The 21,807-nt window shown below is 38.9% G+C and overlaps 1 protein-coding gene across 1 annotated transcript in view; it reads left to right on the forward strand.

Annotated features, from left to right (window-relative positions):
* Nucleotides 1-21,807, forward strand: part of LOC146139400 (low-density lipoprotein receptor-related protein 6-like) — a 68,548-nt gene that overhangs the window by 44,836 nt on the left and 1,905 nt on the right. The window contains exons 12-29 of the mRNA XM_083392976.1: nucleotides 5,664-5,927; nucleotides 8,085-8,311; nucleotides 9,408-9,598; nucleotides 10,122-10,260; nucleotides 10,900-11,093; nucleotides 11,679-11,869; nucleotides 12,319-12,417; nucleotides 12,801-12,905; nucleotides 13,068-13,195; nucleotides 14,307-14,456; nucleotides 15,086-15,224; nucleotides 15,820-15,943; nucleotides 16,434-16,553; nucleotides 17,383-17,682; nucleotides 18,290-18,431; nucleotides 20,014-20,203; nucleotides 20,683-21,102; nucleotides 21,418-21,554. Coding sequence (XP_083249102.1) covers nucleotides 5,664-5,927; nucleotides 8,085-8,311; nucleotides 9,408-9,598; nucleotides 10,122-10,260; nucleotides 10,900-11,093; nucleotides 11,679-11,869; nucleotides 12,319-12,417; nucleotides 12,801-12,905; nucleotides 13,068-13,195; nucleotides 14,307-14,456; nucleotides 15,086-15,224; nucleotides 15,820-15,943; nucleotides 16,434-16,553; nucleotides 17,383-17,682; nucleotides 18,290-18,431; nucleotides 20,014-20,203; nucleotides 20,683-21,102; nucleotides 21,418-21,554 — 3,260 coding nt within the window. The remainder of the gene's footprint in view (nucleotides 1-5,663; nucleotides 5,928-8,084; nucleotides 8,312-9,407; nucleotides 9,599-10,121; nucleotides 10,261-10,899; nucleotides 11,094-11,678; nucleotides 11,870-12,318; nucleotides 12,418-12,800; nucleotides 12,906-13,067; nucleotides 13,196-14,306; nucleotides 14,457-15,085; nucleotides 15,225-15,819; nucleotides 15,944-16,433; nucleotides 16,554-17,382; nucleotides 17,683-18,289; nucleotides 18,432-20,013; nucleotides 20,204-20,682; nucleotides 21,103-21,417; nucleotides 21,555-21,807) is intronic.

The following is a 21,807-nucleotide window of genomic DNA, read 5'->3' on the forward strand; positions in this document are numbered from 1 at the left end:
TGGGAATTTTTAAGCAGGACGTACGGCCTTTTGATAAAATACCATGTTTAGTCATTGCTATGATGAGATGGGCAAAATAGATTCAATGGAAACATTAAAAAAAAAACGTTTCACTGTATTAGGCCAAAACTTAACAGTTAAAGTTACTTTTGATAGTTTACTTTCTTTTTTCCGAAAAGTTTAGTTTTCAAGGTTGAAAACGCCGCGTGGTATCGCCAGCCATGACTGAATTGCACTATTAGCTTTGTTTTTGGATTGTTGTGATACTTGGTAACTGGTATCGGCTACGACGCCCTTGCATCGTATATTTCAAGTTAATTTTATTACTGTTGCTGTTTTGCGGATTTTACACGTTTCTTGTAAAGCTTTAAGTTGTGGTTAGGGTGCCTGGTTCTTTATTGTACTACGGATGTCTTATATTTTGGAAGAAAATACTGCTAGCCGATTCGACACTAACACCTTTGTTACTAAACACACGTATCCAAATGAAATGAAATTGAGTTAAACAAACGCCATGTCAACCGTGTGGTCTTTATCCGTCGTTTTGGTATTGAAATATTTGTTAAAATAGCTCGCCGGTTGTATGATAAAGTTAAACTGCTTCCTGATTTACTTCACACCTAGGCATTGACTCCCAAAAAGCACGACGGTTTCTGGTGTTTTTTCCCCTTCAGACATCACATCACTTTGCACGATCAAGTCGAAAACCTGAAAATTCCACAGACACCTGTGTAGTCGTCGCTATTCCATCACGTATACAACCACATATCAATAACCGTGTCCGTCCCCAAAACGGTCAACAAACACACACACAAGATAAGCGCGCTAATCCCCAGGCGAAGATCTGTTTGCGCATTTATACTGGCGTTCGTGCGAGCTGCACCGACCAAGGCTAGTTGGCAATACAGCGGGTCGGTTGAGCCTTAACCCGCTGAGCAGGTGCTGTTCGACCCCAAGCCACAGTTACAGCCGTACGACAGGATGCAAGATTGTTTTTGTGTTTGCACCTTGCCCCGCCGACAGCGCCGTGCGAATTAAAACCGTAACCCAAACTAAACATTTAAAGGAAAGCGTCTGAATATTCTTTTTTAAAAGCCTGCAAATGTGTCTTTTTTAAAAAGTCCTTGCAAAGGCCAAAATGTGGTACGAAAATTATTGTTCAGTTTTTTTGTTTGGTTGCCCTAAATTAAATTGGTGGTCGGTTTAGCGTAAAAGGTTTTAGAATTTTATTTTCTTATTAATGCAAATGTGTATTTTTTCCTTAAAGAAACCAAAATGTGGTACAAAATTATTTTTATTTTTTTCCTATTTTTATTGCCACTAGATGATCGTAATCGCGTAAAATCCCTTTAGAGACATTTTTTGTTCAATTTAGGTGAGTTTTTATATGTTTTTTGTTGTTGCGACTGAAAACGCCTTTTTTCATGGCACATTTCACACCATTTTGGAGGTATAAGGCTAAGTTTTGTCTTACAACGAGCATGTTATTTAATTTAAGATAAACGTGTACGTCGGGTTTGTAAAGTTTAATACCTTTCTTCCGGAAGTCCTGCGATTGAAGAAAGGTTATTTTTCATTACACTTTCGCAACGTAACATGTTAAGGATAAGTTTTGTTTCAAAGCCGATCTTTCATTAATCCTTTAACATCTGTTGATGTGTGATTTTAGTTTGATCAACGTGTACGTTGGGCCTGTCAAGTTAGTAGCTTGTTTCTTCCTTTCAATAAGCTAAATATTGCGCAGAAATTAAAAAAATATGCGCGCAGCTCAATGGGTGGTTTTTATAGAAATGTCATCCTTAAACAATCTCGAATGAAAATGTGCGATGGGAGATAGTTGAAGACACAAATCACGCTTTCCTACCGATTATGACTCAACCAAGAGTTATAACCTCGCATAAAAAACCTCCCTTTTCAAACTTCGAAAAGCCCGACTGCGGCCAATTATTATTATTTTCCACGAGCTAACCGAAACAAACTCCCGCTATTTAATCGCGAGTTCGCCAAGATTTTTGGCCGGTTTCCTTTTTTGAACGAAAAGCCTTTAAAACGCAGGGGCTGTCAATCACCGCCATATGTAACTCGGGTTTCGTCGAAATGCGCAACCTGAGTCCTGTTGTCTTACCGCGCGCTGCCGGGGTCAGGTTTTCGGGTGAGAAAAAGCTCGCGAAAGTTGCCTCGTTAATTCTGCCGCTTCCTTTGCTAAGAAGTGCGTTAAAGTGCTAAAAACGTGCTGTGCAACCGTTTTTTTACGATTCAGCAGCACTTATTTTTCTGGGGAGTCTTGTGAGGGAGTTTTAAGAGATCAAAGCAACGTCTTTCAAATACACTTAAATGATTAAAGCATGAGTGATGAATCATAGCGGGAGCACATCTTCCCTATCGAGACTTCACTATAATAAAGAATTTGACACCTTCTATGCAATAACACCAAATATGTATACAATAAGATTTAAATTTTATAAAATATGTTCCTAAGTTTGCATCTATAGACCTAAGACTCAAGGAAACAACCGTAAACATTTTAAATAGGAAGTTACCGACTAAATAATAAGACTTGAATGTTATAATTTAAGGCATTTTCTTAAGTTAGCATCTGTAGAGCTAAACGCATGAAATACAGTTCAAAAATTTTAATAGGGAGTTTACGACGAAAATATTGGTTTACTCTCCCGTAATACAAAAAACATAATTGTACGAAAATGTCTTCGTAATTTTTTTTTGTTTTATGTTGTTTAAGCACGTGATCGAAGGAATTAACTTGCTATTTGCTTCACACTTATTAGGGTTATTGAATGTCCATTTTTGCTGTAATAGTTTGTTTTTGTTTTGTGATCGCATGTAGACAAAACAGTGCCGTGAAATATTCACAAACCTTTTACGTATATAATGTTTGTGGCATTTTGCGGACGTAAACGAAAGCAAAACTATTCTGATTAAAGTCCCACCTGACAACAAACCCTATTTAAACCAGCAATACTTTGCAGTTCTACGCCAAAATCACTCTTTCGTTGCCCGAATTCAATTACCTATTCTTTGTGCCGTACGTCACCTCTATACTGCAAGTTCTTTGTAATGTGCAGGCCAGTTGGCCTCGTTTAGAGCAAGTATTACGCTGAGACTCCTAATCATTTCTATTCCTGCGAATCAGTTTGCACGCACGGAAGGCGAAAAAGACGCAGAAGCAATATTAATTAGTTTCTAAAACACACAGGGCAGCTTGAATTTCATGTCGCCCACTTTACAGGTCATGTTGTGCACCATTGTATACAGTGTGTCGGTATGTGCAGTGTGTTTGTATATACAGTGAGTTGATATATACCATGTTCCGGTGTATACAGGGTGCTGGACTGGTGTTTATAGCAACGCAGCAAATGTGAGAAGATTCCGCCCTGCGAAAGTTTGTCGTTGTTTTTCTGTGCGTCGCTGCATATCGACACTTGGCCCGCCTTTGTCTGAAAAATGCGACATCATTGTGCAAATTCCGCACAGTTAAAGAATGTTGAACTTAAGTTATTATTAAACTAATTTTTTTGTTGTTTTTTATATATATTTCAGTTCTATTATTTATTTTTTACCTTTTGTTTTTTTAACATTTTTTTTAATTGGGAGTTTTCATGATGTAAGAAAGTGCGTTTTAGCTTATTTTTTATTGAGAAATCATTGATGCTTCATTTTCCCTGTCCTGGGATTGTTAAAAATTATCATTAATTCAAATTGAGGTCATTAAATTTTATATTATAACAGGTAAAGTATAAAATTAAAAACAAATGTTTAAAACTGCTGACCAAAGCCGTCCGATTAATTTGGGGTCTGCACATTCACAGCCTTGTTATACTGCGATTGTTCGTATTCGGATAGTTCCCGGGTTTCAAATATTATTTTAGGACCACTCTTGATTTTTGGGAAGTCAAAAGTTTGGTTGATTTTTTTCGTAGTTTTCTGCCTTGTTTCAATTTTTTGTTCAAATTCATTTTAAACGTTTATAAATCGGTTGCCCTGCTGCATTGGCATATTTCACACTTTTTGAAAATGAAAAGAAAAAAGTTGAAGAACCGAAAAAATCACTTTAAAAAAACCTAAGGGTCTATTAGAGGCGTCGCGATCTGTCTGTTTCTCACACGTAACTTGAGCCAGGCTTAAAGGTAGCAACCTCGAGCCCACATCCGCTCTCACACCGCATACTTGTTGCCAATCTCTTACTTGTCACCCCTTACCGTTGTGTAGTATGCAAGGGCCCCTTCACCGCAGTTTAGCTCACTTGTCAACATGGCTCGGTGTGTCTGGCGTATTTTCGCATGTTGCAACACGCAAAGGTTGAAAAAAATCTCTGTTCTGCATTTTATAATTAAACAGCGTTTTAGTCATAAGGTACTAAAAATCTTAAGCATTTAAACTATTTTTGTACTTTTTAAAAAAACGCACTATTAAAATTTTGGAATATGGGGGTCACTGTTGATCTGCTGTAAAGGAATTTAAAACAAATTTTGACTAATACATCTCAAAGCCAAAAAGGTCGTGTAAATCAACATCATCTTGATAAAGGCTGTTTGATGTGTACTTGTATCATCACCAGTTACTATTAATATACAGTTAATACAAGTACATGTCGAAACGTCTTTCTCAAGATATTGTTAATTTACCTGAGCATTTTGACCTTTAGATTGATAATAATATAAGGCTACAATACAGACCCATGCATAATTTACCTATACCTTGACTCTCATTCCTGGTGAAATTGGTTTGTAAAATACCACCGAACCCACTGACCTAGGCGCCTTTGATGCACAAACCTAAAATAAATCACTCTAAATATCGTCAGAAATGCGTACAAGGTTAATTTAAACAATCCATTCACCTGGCGAAAAAAATCTTTGGATTAAAGGCGCGATTTTTCTTGAAAAGGGAGCTCTCATTTTCCTAATCCTTTTTACGTCAGTACCTTGGCGGGATTCAGATAGCTTTTAACAAGCTGTTCAAATATTGCTACTTTGCGTTTTAATTGCTTAAACAGGCTAATGTTGCCTTAACGCCCCGTCGACTGGCGTAAGATCGATTTGATTGGGCTGCTAAGGCGGATTGATGTTTTGTGTATTACTGCATACGCATGATTGCTTTCCCATGGTTTAAGAGTACAAAAAGTGTTTCTGTGACGCGGTCGCGGCCACCAACGGATTCAAGTTGTTTGTGTGTGTGGCTTTTCTTTTGCGTATATCACGTTTTTGGTATCAATTTATGGCCTTTTTTGAGGGATTTGCCATTTACTTGTTGCTGTGAGGTTGGAAGTTAATGTGATGGAAAGGTAGACTGTAAACCCTTAATAAATAAGCATTTAATATTACAACTTGCATTTTCTGCTAATTTCAGTTTTTTAGGAAGTTTAACATAATGTTAGAGAACAGTATTTACAGGTTTTACCCACCCACCTACTTACAATGTCATCTGAACTTCAGTTTGAATAAAATATAGGACTTTAGGCCGCCCGTAAACTTATGCGTAACAATTTAAAAACAGTAGCTGCAGATATAAGTAACTATAAAAATGCACTCCTCTTAAATCACAGCCTACATGCAGTTTCTCTCTATTCGGGCGCAGAACTCAACGCAAAAATCCAACACGCATCGTTCAAACTTACTTCAACAATCGCCATTGTTTCGTCACAGGGCCCGAGATGCCAGTGTCCGACCGGCCTAGAACTGGCTCCCAACCTACTGGAATGCATTGTTCCCGAGGCCTACCTTCTCTTCTCACTGCCCAACGCCGGCGCGGCCCACACGCCCGAAAGTTCCCGGGGCAGCATACGGGGGATTTCCCTGGACACGGCCATGGGCGATTCGCAGATTCCCTTCGAGAGGTCTGTCGATGCAATGAGGTTGGACTTCTCGGCAGCCGACGACATGATCTACTGGACAGACGTCAAAAATATGGTAGGTCGATGTGTGTTTACGTGCGTGTGCGTGTGCGTGTGTGCGCGCGTGCGCCACTTTTGTATAATCAACGGCATTTTTACCATGCAAAGGTTGAATCTTGGTGCTTAAACTTAAATTTCCACTAAAGTAGAAAAATAATGACAGTTAGTAACTTGGTTTTGTTCAAGTTTTTAAAGCAAAAACTCCTAGGTAGGACGCTGCTCTGTATGTACAATGTTTCAAGGCAAAATGTGTTTATTTATTTACCAAGATATGATTTTTTTAAAGTTATTTATATTATTTGTTGACACAACCTTAACTGGTTAACATACATATCTTGTATCTTCGATATGCTTTAGAAATGTTTTTTTTTTCGACAGACATATATTTCATTTACTCTTTCTAAGTATCTTTTTTGTGCTTTAAAACTGTTTTAATAACTACTCCCACAATAAGTAATAAACAACCTACCACAAATAAGTGAAATGCCCTATGAATTGAAACGTATATTTTAAGTCGGCCCGGTAAAAAGGCAAATACAAGACACACATTGGTAACAACAAAGCGCCATGTATAATTGTATATAACTAATGAGTTTATGCTGAGTATTGATTCAAAACTACGTTTTATTGCTCTACCAAACTACCACTTTGCAAATGTAGAACTTTTTTTTTATTTCACCTAAGGTTTTAGTCCGGCAAATTATTTTCTTTTCGGCATTATCTCTCCTCTGTAATAACCACGGTCGCACAAAACGCCACGCGCGAAAGCACCTTCATGACCTTTTGACCCCTCGCATTAGCGGCTTGTTTATTGTGACGACACATTGCTTCTCGTTATCTCGTCGACGCGACGCGAGCTTAACTCGTCTACTGTGAAGGGGACAACAGCAAAAAACGCGTATTCGCCGAAATTGTAACGTTTGGTTTGTCGGGCAACATTGCCCCCGGGGGCTTTGATTCTCCACTTAAAACGTTCAAATGAAGTCTGTCTTGTTTTTGCCCCAAATACGCACGAATTTGTCATTGGTAATTGCAGATCAAACGGTTTCGAATCTTCACTGTCTTGTGTGTATACGACACGCTGGGCGCCCTTTGACGATTAATTGTTGGTCGGAAAATGCTAAAATCTTAACTTAGGCTTTGAATCTAAATCAACAAGATAAACACAGAATTGTGTTTTTTCCTTTATTGGTATATTATATACATATATATTGGACTATAGTTGCAATAATGTTGCCCTAAATAGGATTTCCCAAACAGGTGGTCGAAACGTTGGTTAATTAATAAAATTTTACCGAAAGAACAATTTTACAATTGAAACAATGCCTGGTAACAACCATATATTCATAATAAGACAGAAATTGCACACAGTAGCTGCGTTGTGTTTTCGGTCTCTTTATACGGCAAGGTTCGCACTTATAGCTTAATAATGTTTTATGATATTCTAAATTTATTGGTGTCGCCCAGTTTGACGTTCAAATGAAGTTTACCTTGTTTTTTGCTACAAATACGCCCGGATTGGTCATTGGTAATTGCCGATCAAACGGTTGTGAATCTTCACTGCGTTATTATACGGAACGCTGTGTGCCCTTGACTATTAAGTGTTGGCCGGAAAATGCTACAAAGCTACCTTGACTTACACTTTAAATCCAAATTAACAAAAAGAAAACAGAAAATGACGGGTAATACGACAAAGTTTGCACTGACAGCTTGTTATTGTTTTAGGATATTCTAAATCTATTGGTTTTACGTTTAACCGAAGTCTGCTTTGTTTTTTCCCTAAAGTTATCTTTTTTTGCCAAACCGCTGCAAATGTCATTTATAGCGTTCTGTTTAGAGCCTTTTTACCATTTTGTCGTTTTATTTTTTTCAACAGATCTTAGAAAATTATTTGTGTTCTTTTCCGCACGCATTGGATTTTTAAATTAAACTTAAGGGGAGCCCAATTTGCCGATATATCGGCCGATATTTTGCTTCTACCGATATATCGCAATCGGTGCGAAATTATGAAATATTTTTTTTAAGAAAATTAAACAAATTTTCCCTTTTTTTTTCGGAAAAAGTCATCGCTATCGAGCATCGACAAACACGTCAAAAATCAGTTTTGGGTATCAGTCGTAAAAAGTGACATGGGAAGATCTCTATAGTTTCAACCTAACTTATCCTAATTCAGAAAATCTCGCGCGCCTTCAAGAACGGCTCTCGCGTCGAGGACTTCATCGACAACGGCCTCGAAATGCTGGAAGGGCTTGCGGTAGATTGGATTGGTCGCAACGTATACTGGTCGGACACAATGGCTCAGAGGATTGAGGTGGCAAAGATGGACGGCACCAGTCGACGACCCGTTATATGGAAGGGAATCGAGAACCCACGCAGTCTGGCCATGGACCCCAACAACGGGTAAGGGGGTTAAATTGAGTATTTTAGTGATATTCTGTTTTTTTTTTGGTGTTAAAATTGGCGGATCCTAGAAATGCCTGAATAAAAGCTGATGAAAAAGCTAAACATCTCGTTTTTACAACGGGTAAAGGGCCTTGTTTTGAATAATACCAATTTTGGATCGCGACCAATGGGCTGATAAACACGGATATAGTTGTGTTGAACACTTTATTTCCGTAACATAAGAACACGCGCAGTCTGGCCATGGACCCAAACAACGGGTAAGGCGGGTAAAATATATTTTTTTAATTATATGTTGTTCTGTTGTTAAAAATTGCCGGATTCTAGAAATGCCTGGTGAAAATCTGAGGTGACGTCATTTGTGTTTCATTTTTTGTACAATTGAACTGCGACTTAGCTTATTCGTGAACATTTCGTTTTGGATATCCATAAAACTATTAACTAATTGTCTGATCGTGTTTAAGTTTACCCCTTCTTGACTGTCACTAATCTACTTTTGGCCTTCGCTTGATCCCACAACATGAACTAACAATTATCCTTGCCCTTCATATTTCTAGCTACATCTGTCCGAAATGACGCAGCGCAGTTAATTTTTTATACCTCAAATTCCTACGCCTGGAAAAACTATATGCTATTGTTCATCAAATATTTGGTCTTCAGGGCAGTCATCCTTTTTGCAATTCCGTTCCTTGCTTTTTTTCATATGTCCAAAATACTAAAGTCAAGTCAAGCCAGTTGTCCAAAAACTAAAGTCCAGTCAAGTCATTTCTCCAAAAGACTTAATTCAAGGTCAAGTCATTTGTCCGAAAGACTTGAGTTAAGTCAACTCATTTATCAAAAATACAAAGTCTTAGGTGTCAAGTTATTTAAAAAACAGTGACCCAGGGGCAGTTAAGATGAGTAATTGACTCAAGTGATTACAACACTGTTTGCGGCTACAGATTTTCGAAGTTGTACACTAGATGGCGTCAGTGGTACGATATAGGGAGAATATTTGTTAAAAAAACAAATGGGATGTACTTCGGTACCCTACTTATTTACGTACTGTGCTTTTTAGTCCCAACAAAAGTTACCCATACCGTTCTATATCTCGCAGCTACATCTACTGGTCGGAGTGGGGTAGCGAGCCTCGCATTATGCGCGCCGAGCTGGACGGGAGCAACCCGAAGCAGATAAGCAGGGCTTACGACGTTGGACGAGCCAACTCGCTCACTATCGACTACAAGGAGCAGAGGCTTTATTACGTCGACTTCGACATCAACGCAATCGTGTCTACTGACATGACCGGTGGGTGGCGCTATTGTCGTTTTTTTGTGGCTAGAATAAACTGCATTTTTTACTTAATACTGTCTAAAATGGTACGGAACGTGGTCTAACTACAATTTGAAACGTCCTTTTTTGACACAGAGTGTAATTTAAACTAAAAAAAAAATATATACCAAACTAAAAAATAAGGTAAAATTAAATATAATACTGAAAATCAGCTTTTAACTCTTATAGTAACATTTAAACGAACTAGAATCTTAAATTACTTTAAGTCCAAAAAACTTATGGAAATCTCTAATTTTCTTGTAATGTAAATCCACGCCTTTAAATACAGTTTTAGATTTTTGTTTGGCCCATGCAACAATTTTAGCAATTTAGTTTCATTGGGTGAATTGGGTCATGTTGTTAACTTTTTACCAATGGAATTCGACCTCATGAGCCAATCACCATCAGAAATAGCAAATTAAAACCTCGAATTTTCTTTAGATTAACATACATACATACACACCTATGCTTACCTCTAATTTTGATTTTGCTTATCCAGGCGGCGACTGGAAAACAGTGGTTAACGGCAGTAGGCGAACCACCATCTGCTGTTTAACCCTGTACGGTGATTACGTGTACTGGTCAGACAGCAAGCGCAAGGTCATCGAACGCGCCAACAAGGTCACGGGAAAGTACAGGTTAGAAGTTGATTGCGTGTTTTCCCTTTTTCTGGCTTATTCCTACAATGAATAGGATCGTAACTTGAAACCACAATATCCAGCCGCTTTTTAATTTGTGTTGCTTTTTCAGTCTTTGTTAAAGTTCTGTCGTTTCAGTATTAAAATTGACATGAAAACCCTTGTATTGTTTAACTCTTATAACGATATCAACAAATCATTTGACTCGCCAGATCGCCTTTCGCAATCAGCTTTTACCAACTAGTTAAGTCTACTTACCTGAATCAAAAAAATTAAAGCAAAATGCGGCTAATTGTAATTCCAAACTAATTTGCGAACGCCTTGTTTGCTATAACTCTAGTTACAGTAGTTTCTAATTTGGGAGAAGTGAAACGATCTAATTCTAATTTAATTTAAAAAAGCCTAAATAAATACAGTTTTTAAGTCTGTTCGCAGAAAACACTCGTAACTTCTAGAGCATTCAGAAAAAAATCCGATAAGTTCCTTCCAAAACAATAAGTGAAAGAAAAAATCAGCCCTAATAACCCTGATATTTCGACAGTAGAGTTATCCAGAATAAAATCTGCCAAGCCCCAAGTTCTGAACGAAAAAAATAAAAAAATAAATAACCCTAATAATCGAACCCCGCTTTTTCGACAGCCGTGTGATCGAGCGAGGTCTGAGCGATCTTGACGACATGCTCGTCTACCACGCTTCACGACAGAGCGGCGTAACTTCGTGCTCACGGCTCAACGGCGGCTGTCAGCACTTGTGCTTGAGCTTACACGGGGGAATGCACACATGCGCTTGTCCGGCTCACTACACACTCAACAACGACAACGTTACTTGCACAGGTACAACATGTGTGTGTGTGTGTACGTGTGACTTTTCTTGGTGTTGAAAACAGGCCTGTCGAGTCGGTAAAACAACCCGAGTCCGACTCTGGCCAAATGTGCGGATTTTGTCGAGTCCCGAGTTCGGCTCCGCTTGTACAGCCTAATTTAACCCATTTACAAAACTCATATAAGATTGCTTTTCTGAAATCCACTTATACGGGTGCCAAATAATTGACCCTAACACAATACTTGATTTGTAAATATTCTACCACATGCTATTCCATATTTACAATTTACATTTTTCGTTCTCATAACCTTCGAAATTTGGTATTGCGCACTTTAGACTCGGGAGTTTTATCTAGTCTTGGGTTCGACTCCAGTAAAATAAACCGGCGACCATAAACGCATTTTAACGTTATCCTTAACTAAACTAACTACAATAATTTATTTATATATGGAATCCCACTGAACTCGTACCTTTGTCCTTTGGTACAACGCTATTCGCTTATTTGTACAAATAAAACAACCACCATTGAGGCCTTGTATACCTCCTATTTTACACTTATTATTTTATCCCTCACTAAAACTCTATCTCTTCAACAGCGCCTCAAAACTTCCTGCTGTTCAGTCAAACGACCTACATGAGTCAGATCGTGCTTGTGACCGACGACGGGCAAATGGGGGTCGTGCCGGGTGAGGTGATGACCAATAGGGGTTCGGGGACTCCCCCGCGCCGGGCCAGCGTGGAAACCCACCCCAGCGCTGACGCGGTGCTACCCATAAGGGGTATTAAGGTAAAAACAGCTATAGTTGTGCTTTTCGACTTTAGTCATTTCGTGTGTGTTTTTTGTAAGTTAAATTTAGTGTACCGTAAGGTCAGCTAACTCTAATTTGTTCTTTTTTGAAAGATTTTTGCCTTGACTAATTACCGGTTGCTTGTCGAATACTTCTGATAGAAAATGATGTTTTATTTGCTTACTTTTGTCTGTAACCCATTCTTATTAACAGGAACTGTAATGCGTTTGGCACTCGGTGATAGCTTACCTACTCGCCCTAGTAAGACAATTTAAATGCAAATATATTTTATTTTACATTTAACAGTTTTCGACAATTTTTTCGACTTTGGTGTACCAAGCGGGCGCAGTCTCCGACATGGAGATTCATAACGCTATTACTACACAATTCTTACTAATTCACAATTTATTCTTAGCAGCAGTGCTAAATCTACCGATTTTTTTTCTAGGACGCATGTGCAATCGACTACGACCCGATCGACCAGCGAGTTTATTGGATAGATTGCGTGCTCGGATCTATACAAAGCTCCCAACCGAACGGATCAGATGTAAGTATAGCTACGGATTGGAAATATCTTTGAAAAACATTGGCTTATTTTCAATACTCCATAACCTTTACATGAAAATGTTACACGCACATCAAGAAACTAGTAATTCAAAAAATGACAAATTGCTTGGGTGGGTGTCGAACTCACACCCTAGCGTATACGCGACCACTTTATCTACTAGCTGAACTATCAAGCACAAATTTCAATAACCTCGACAAGCACGTTGTATACTTGTATTTATGCCTATATCATGGCGTTGCGAACTGCGTGTTTACTTATTTTTCACTTTTATCCAATCTACAAACCTTGCTAAAAAATTCTGTAGCGCGTCTATTCCTGTTGTCGACCCTTTTTATTCTGAAATTCCTTTTTGTTATCAACAGCCGAGGGTTCTAGTTGCTGCCAATCCAACTTTACACAAACCTTACGACATCGCGGTCGACCCTTACAGCAGGTCGCTCTACTGGACCGACACTGTCAACAACACGGTAAGAATGAAATGTTGAAATACAAACTGATTTTATTTTGTAGAACTGACAGGCGGACATGTTTGACGTTTAAACACGGCACACAGAAGACCAAACTTTTAAGGGGCTTAAATATTTAATTTATGTTCCCGCTCTGCTTAAGTCAACTTTTTTCCCATTTAGATCAATCTGGTGAAGTTGAACGGGACTGTGATGGGCACGATATTGGCCGGACCCATTCGTCCCGGCTCCAAGAAGAAGAAAAGCTACGAAGCAATGCCAAGAAAGATCGCCATCGACTTTATGAGAGGGTGAGTGCTCCTTATTTACCGTCATGCAGTGGAAATTTTTACTAGGCAATTTAAAAAGTATCACTAACCTAAAAGTGATACGTCAAAAACACAACGTGGTCATTTGGATAAGGGATGTCTGATAATATAGGATCTTAGCCGCTATCCAATGATTTCGGCACTCGTTCGATACTATGGTGATCAGGGCTGCGGAGTCGGTTAAAAACAACCCGAGTCCGACTCCGTCCAAAAAATACACCGGAGTCCGAGTCCCGAGTCCGACTCCGGCCAAATGTAAGATTTTGTCGAGTCCCGAGTCCAGCTCTGACTCTCGAGCCTGTATTTTACCCATTTACGCAACTAAATTAAGGTGGATTTTCTGCAATCCACTCATATTGTTGTCATAATTGATCCACCCGCATTACATGGTTTGATTATTACACTTTTACAACCTACATTTTGCCGCCTTAACAGTTTTAAAATTTGATACTGCGCATGCGCACGTCGGTTGTATCGGTGTAGATCCCATACCAAATTGATATAAGAATGTCAGCCATGGTTAGCAACCAAACAGCGATCTATCTTCAAAGTCAAATTATTAAAACATATGGCACAACTAAAGGTAACTAAACTTGTTAACGCTATAGCAAGTGGTGGCCTAAAAAATGAAAATGAATATATTTTTTTTACTAATATTTGTTGTTTGAACATGGAATTTCGTCATTAGTATCGGGTATCGGTATCGGAAATCCCTAATAGGATGTAGCTGATTTTAAACAATAGAATAAGAAATTGAGCCCTGTATTGTGCCATTAAGTTTTGCCTACACACAACAGAAGCAACGATTCCTTTAAAATATTGTTAACTTCAAACAGTTTGAGCCTAGGAATTTGGCTGAGTACGCAGGATGTCGCTCGTACGTTGTAGAATAGCGCTTTTCAACAACCTGACGTTTAAGACGCTTCATTTTTCAACTCCGTGTTCAATCTATCTAACCTATTTGATACACAATTGTGCCTTTATTTAAAAAACATACGTGAAACCCAATACTTGCAATATACGCAATTGGCTTTGCGTAGAAAAGCGTCTGTTGAAACCTATAGTTGGATTTAACCTGTGTTTTTTGTTTCAGGCGCATATACTTCACTAACGCGTGCCGCGACGTAAGCGTTTGTCGCTTCAAGATAGTGAGGGCTCTTATGGACGGATCTGAACCACTGGTGCTCTTTAAGCAGGGACTTCACAACGTATCGGCACTGGCAGTCGACAGCAAATCGAACCGGTAATTTTTTTCTGTTTAAAACGAAATCGATGGGCAAGAAACGAAATTATTATGTCGAAAAGCATTTTGTTATGGTTGAAATTATATGATATTACATAAGATGCCTCGTGTCTAATTGTTTTAGTTTACGGAACGTATATACGAGTATTTAACAAATTAAATGTAGGGGTTCGTATTTGTTCAATTAAAATATAGTAGCCAAAACATTCAACAAAACGACGCATTTATCTCTTTTTGAGCAACATCTGTCTCACGATAATGATGGTACGAGGTATTTCCGTTCTGACTTATATTTTGTTATTTAGACAGACAAAACGTTATTCAAATATTAGTGTTAAAGCGTGTACGAAATTAGGAATTATTTGATTTTTCGAGATAAAGTTTTATTTTTTATACTTCAAGAGCGTACCGGACTACCGGTGTTTATTGTATAATGTCATAGCCATGAAGTAAATTTAACATTTCGTAACCTCTTGCCATATTCTCAGTTTCGTCTTCGAAATATTTTCTTAATACTAGTAACGACCCAATAGCGCGTTGCGTGTTATAAAACGTGGTACGATTGGCCTATCAGGGCAGGCTCAGCCGTTCTATTACCGCCAATCATCAATGGTTCAATCTTTTTTCAGGCTGTATTGGGCCGACCAGCAAACCATTGAAACCTCAACGTTGGACGGCAAGGACCCAAGGCGTTTTGTGGAGACAGGCTTGACTGACCCCGTTGGTTTGACTGTGTTCGGTGATAATCTATACTGGGTCGACGCACAGGTAAATTACACTTTTCAAATACGTGTTTTTTAGTGTTTTTGAAATTTTCATGCTGGCAATAACTTTGCTTTTAATTTTTTTTTATCTTGTAAAACAGCTTTAACAAAAAATCTCCTAACTTTAGTACCGTATTTTTAAGCTTAGCTATTTGTTTTTACAAGTTTGTTATAAATACTATGGATTCGGTGCTCTATTTTAATCGAATATAAAAGTCATTTGTATATTGAGATATTTTAGACTCAGTTTAAAATTCGAATTTACGAAATCTTTTTGCGTTAATCAAAAAGTTTTCTGATTTCTATAGCTTGTTTTTTTCTTACCCTTGACGTTCTGATGTATATAATAGGCGTAGGCGCGTACTAAGGGTCATCTGAACAGGCGGTAAAAACCGTTGTACTCATGCTCAGGGTTTTTTTAAAGGTTTGGTTTGGGTGACCGCTAAGTAGTTTTAGGAGACCGCAAGTGTTTCATTTAAATACCAAAAAGTTGCAAGTCCAAAATTTGGGAAACCGCTGGAGAAATTTGGGGAACCGTTGCGGTCCCCCAAAACACCTTATAAAAAACACTGCTCATGCTATTTCTTATTTTAACACAGGCGGACAACGGTTTGATTGAAGGAGCGAACAAGATAAGTCCAACCAACCGTCACAAGATCCAAGCTCGAATGAGAAACCTCAAGGATATCGTGGGCGTTACAGCGATGACTGAAGACGATATAAGTGAGGAGCAAATGTTAACAAGCATCATTTCTTAACTCTGTTATGGAATTAACTTGGACATATAGATTTTAGTCAGATTTTTTTTATATTTAAAATGACAAGCACACGAAAAATACATCATTGAGTCGACAATACATAAACTTTTTCTCCCTAGCTGTGTTGCCTAAGTGGACAAGTAAAATTAGAATGGAAAGTTTAAAATACACGAAGCCCAAAAACTGCAGGACTACAATTGTGATTCGTAATACGTAGATGTTTATCCTGTAGGCTGTTGTATCGAATTTCGGTGTATATACGACTATCCGTGAAACCGTCAACTTATACATAACATAGGAAAGCGAAAAAAAAATCGAAGTATGTTTGCTGACGTCACGGAAACACTGGGCGTTAAATATCTATTACAAAATCTAAATAAAAACTATGCTAACCGAACGCTAATTGCACACTACAACATCCTTTTTAATCTGTGCTTTTCCGTCCTTCTTCACAGAGCGCCACCCTTGTTCTACGGATAACGGCGGTTGTTCTCACATATGCGTTCCAAAGGACGACGGAACGACAACCTGCGCCTGCCCTAATCACCTGGTCGTGGTTGGAGACTTCTCTTGCGGTAAGCCCAATGTTGAGCGTATATAGGTTTTGTAGCAAGGCGTAAGATCCACAATAAAAGCTTCGCAGATTGATCGTTGGGAAGATTTTTCTCGTTAATTTACCTTGGTCCAAATAAAATCAATGCAATTTCGTTCAAAGCGTGTTCTTAAGATCTTTTCAACGTATTTTAGAGTTACTAATTGTGCAATGTTGTTTAAAGTTTAAACTATTAAAAAACTTAGCAAACACGCTATTTATACCGTGCATTTGTACAGAATAGTTCGTCAAGACAATGGCTAACGAATGTCTCAAACGAATTTCATGTTGTCTGTAACATTTTTTCAGTAGACCTTTAAAGTTAATATCACGCTTGCAACTTCGTTCATAATGAACAGTGCTTCAAAACTGGTGGTTCGGCCGTACAGTGGGTCGCGCAACCAATTTTAAGTGTCGCGAGTAGGACTACTTTAATTATGCACTACTGTATGTTACATCTATACGAATTGCACAATGCACATTAGTAACACATTTGTGCAGGAAAATAATGACAAAAAATACTGTGAAGCCGAATGGGCCGCGAAAAGATTTATTACATTAGATAAGGGATTACAGGCTTAAAAAGTTTGGACAATAATACGATAAACAAGGCCTTGTTTAAGGTTGATTTTACCAATGAAGCCAACAAATTCATATAAATTTAAGCTCCCCTAATATACGTAGCAAAATGTGAGTCCTCTAATGTGTCAAAGCGGAAAAAGTCTCAAACATAAAACTTAGTGTTTACCAGCGGAAGTACTATAATCCAGTGGCTAATCAAAGTATTGTGTTTGTCGTATCTCGAAACGCAGGCGAGCCTACCGAGTGCCCTGCCGACTACTTCACTTGCACGATAATGCACGACTGCATACCCAAGAACTGGCCTTGCGACGGTAAAGACGACTGTGAGGACGGTAGCGATGAAAAGAACTGCCCCAGCTGCAAGTCAGACCAGTTCCAGTGCGGGTCGATCGTGTCGGCCGATGACGGCGTCGCGGGCGCCAAGTTCCTGCATACGCTGGTGGCGGCCGGCGGTACTCAGTGCATTCCGAAGCACAAGCGATGCGACGGACATGACGACTGTGTCGACTCAAGCGACGAAATAAACTGCGGTGAGTGCATTAAAGTTTTTGAAGTAAAAAAAAAGTTTTCGAAATGAAAACCAAAAAATAAAGTTGTTTTAGTGAGAACCACAAAAAACGACCATTGATTGGAATTAGGGAAGTCCGATATCAATATACAGTAGGTTAACAACTAGTCAAACTTTTTAACTCAAGAAAATTTTGGCCTAATAAACTGAAAAATAACTTAATTTCACTTGTGCACTAAAAACATTATTATTATCAAGTGTTTTAATTGCCAATATTGGTAAAAAAGAGTTGTTTGATTTAGTTTTTATATAGTGTTTAGTGAGCAAAGAGTCACCAACAAAATGATTTTCTCAATTAAAAGTCAATTCAAATCTTTATTCGAATAAGTACATACAAACAAGGTTGTTATTAAACATCAATACAAGTACAAACATTATTGCCGTATAATATTAACTAACATGATAAGCTGGTGATATCACAAATATAGTAATACCAACTAAAGTCACGACAACTACAGTATCAAGACACCATGAGCTCAGTGAAGTTAAACTGCGATTCTTAGAAAATTTGTTACACAATTAAATTAATTGTAAAACACTTAAATTAAAGTCTTAAAACATGCTTTTAGATTGCAGTAAGAACGAGTTCCGATGTGCTTCTACTGGTGAATGCATTCCTGCATCTCAGCACTGCGATGGCAAAAAAGACTGCCCTAACGGATCGGACGAAATATGTCCGCCTTCGCGTAAGTTGTCCTTATACATTACGTTGTAGTAAAGTTGGTGAAATTACAAATTTACTAACATTCACGCAACATCATTTGTTAAAACATGAAAAGTTTTGAAAGAAAGGTTGATTTAGCAAGTAAGAATAATTTAAACGCTTTTTTTTCTTGTATCTTATTAACCGGGGTTATGAAAATATAATAACTAACTAACGTGTGATTAATAGCGATAAGGCGTTTGGTTGTTTATCGACTCCCTCCTCTCTGAGCCTGTGTATTGTGTAGCTCAGTTGTTAGAGTAACGGTCCCGGTATGACCGGAGGTCGTGAGTTCGAACCTCACTGCAGGCTAGTTGTTTTTTGTATCCTGCCCTGCTTGCATCATTGATCGACAGATTCGGTGAGTCTGCAATGGCTTTCGGTGTACAATAGCGATAAGGTTTTACTTGTTTAATTAAGTAACTTCCGTTTGATTTGTATGACGCTGATGTTTATCGTTGGTTTTCTATTGGTTTTTCTACCCTTGAACATCAAAACCTCCTACTTTAGTCTCGCATCAGGGATTCTCCCAACACTCGAACAACTTGCTTTTAGTCTCTCTTCGTTCGCACGCCTTCGGCAATTTCTCCTGGACCAATGACAGGCGTCGAAAGGGTAACACGCCCCGTATCGCTGACCAATCACAGACGGCCTTGTTGAAACCCATGCATTTTCGATCACAGTGTTTAAGCATGCTTAGAAAACGGATTTCTAAAAGTGATAGTTACAGGTGTTTTTAAAATGGGGTCCGTGGACTAATTGTGAAGGTCCATGAAGGCCCAATTGAAATATTGAGGTAGAATTTAACAAATTGAATGAATTTGTATAATCCTTTTTGACGCCTTCTCGCAAAGTATTTTAGATTACATTTCAGTTTCACATTTAGTGGTCCGAAAAAAGCAGATTTATTCGTCTGCTTGAAGTTTGGCCCTGGTTTCCGCTATCCGAGGAATTTTTAAGGGGTCCGCATTAAAAAGGTTATGGACCCCGGCTTCGAACGATGCTAGAGTGACTTGAGTTGTTAACATATCTACAAATACCACAATAAAGTGTTATATATGGCCAAGATTCGATTTCCAAAAAATCTCATCAATCGAAAATTCATCCATTTACATTTTAAACGTTTGCTCGATGAAAGATTCGTTGCTTGCTATCGAATTCACTTCCGTTATGCCATCTTGTGAGTTGACTTTCATTCTGAAACTTTGCATCCAAAGTCATACCTCGTTTGCCTGGGGTGAAATATTTCAAAGAAGTTAAATGTTTAGTATTTTGAACATGACGTTTTTTCAGCCATTTTGAACATGATTTTTTTTCAGCATTTTTAACCATGTTTTTTTATCATTTCCAAATATGATTTTATCTCAGCATCATAAACATGAGTTTTTTTCAGCATTTTGATCATAGAATTTTACGTGTTTTCGCTTTTAGTAAATGATCTAAATGGTATTTACCTCACAAAAAAGTATTGTTGTCGATCAAAGATAAATGTGAGATAATGCTTAACGTTAGCCGAAATGCCTTGTTCCGATTTCCATAGGTTTACCTTTTGATTTTTATTAGCTTTTTTTTAAGTCTGTCAAGCACCAGCAACTTCACTATTACAAACGAGCGCTTGTTTGACGAAGGAGTTGTTTTATATACAAACGATCCTCACACTTTTCTATTTGCAGCAGGCCCGGGTTCCAGCGAATCAGACAACACATACGTTATTGTGATCGGCATTTTCTGCGGCTGCGTTCTTCTCATTGGCATCGTCGTATTCCTGCGACACTGTATGGTGAGTCTTATCCCCCTTTATATAACTTTAGGATTAAAAGTACTGACACTCTGTTTTAATGTAGTATAGTCACTATTTTTGATCTCAACGCACACTAACTCAGACTCACAAAGTTTTGGCGCCTAAAATTGCAATTATATCTATAATCTCCGAAATTGCACAATACATCCTGAATTTTCGCCAACATCACTTTTCTGTCGGCAACTACGGTTTTACTGGATTATTTCACAGTAAAAAAAGTAAATTTCCCCATTTGTTCTCTATCCTCCAACACCTACTCGACAAAAACCCAGTCGTATTTTCACGATGTTTTCTAGTCAAAAATCATGGGAGATATAACACACACTGTTTTCACACACAACCACACGCGCCACACTCCATTTTAATGATTTTTTCCCGTGTTTTTAATGCGCACTGACTCCCGTCTTAAACCCAACACACTGATTTTTCTCTTAAAAACCTAACACCTTTGCTTCCAGGCGCACAACAACACCGGTTACGCGTCGCCAGTCGTCATGTTCACATCAGGAGGCCTCAACCAGAACGGCCAGGTCAATTTCCGGGTCAACTTTGAGCACAACGACGACTCGGCCAGCCAGGGGGGAGGCCGCAGTGAGCCCAGTGGAGCCAGCTGCGCCCCGGGACGCAAAAAGGGGTCCGGGACCGGCGGGGGTCAGCCCCACTCGACCATCAACGTGTCGATCGTTCACCCCAAGAGCGTATCTGGGTCGCGAGGGAAATTCCCGCTTCAGATGGTGCACCAGGGCGGCGCCGTGACCCCCTGGCCCGGGTTCCCGTACGCCCGCCGCGGCAACCAGACGGTGATGGCCGACCGCCCGGGAATCCCCGGCGCCTCGAGCAGTTCAAGTTCGAAGACGGTGGTTCAACGTTTCCCCGAGGTAGGTGTTTTGGTATTTGATGTAAGCAATTAAGCATGTGTGTTTATTTCTATGCCCCAAACTTTTAAATGAATCATTCTTACAAGAATTACTTTTTAAACCTTGACCGTAAAAGGCAAACTGTCAATATTTTGCTGTGATTTTATGCCCTGCGAATTACCGACGCTATTGTTGTCGACACTTGAAATTTTTGCTTAAATTCCTTAAACTCTTCGCAGACTTGCAACCCTCCACCGAATTACCGACGCTATTAGCTTAGTCAACTACTGTACTGATACTTAAAAAACTTTGCTCAACTTGCTTAACACCCCGTAGACTTGCAACCCTCCGCCATCCCCAGCAACAGACAGAGCGGATCGGAAGAGCGCCGATTGCTTCTACTCGTCAGATTGTCACTCGGGCAGCAGATCCAACTCTTCATACTACACGTGTAGAAACGGGCACAAGCACAGGTTGGTTGGGGCGAATTTTCTACCGTAAAGGATTAACAGCGATTGTTTTTTAGTCCTCTATACCTCACAGGTGAAATAGTCTGTCTACTTGATCGTTAAGCTAGGCTTGCCAGGACCTATTTGTGTTTAGTTGGACGTATTGCTGCGCTGTGGTGGGATTAGATTAGTGTAAAATTCGTTTTTTAACTCAAATTGACGTTTGAACTTTGAAGTTATATAGCAAACAAGCTTCTTTGTGTTTTTTAATTTTGAT

This window comes from Ascidiella aspersa, chromosome 6 (genome assembly GCF_963924565.1).
Source record: "Ascidiella aspersa chromosome 6, kaAscAspe10.2, whole genome shotgun sequence".
NCBI lineage: Eukaryota > Metazoa > Chordata > Ascidiacea > Phlebobranchia > Ascidiidae > Ascidiella > Ascidiella aspersa.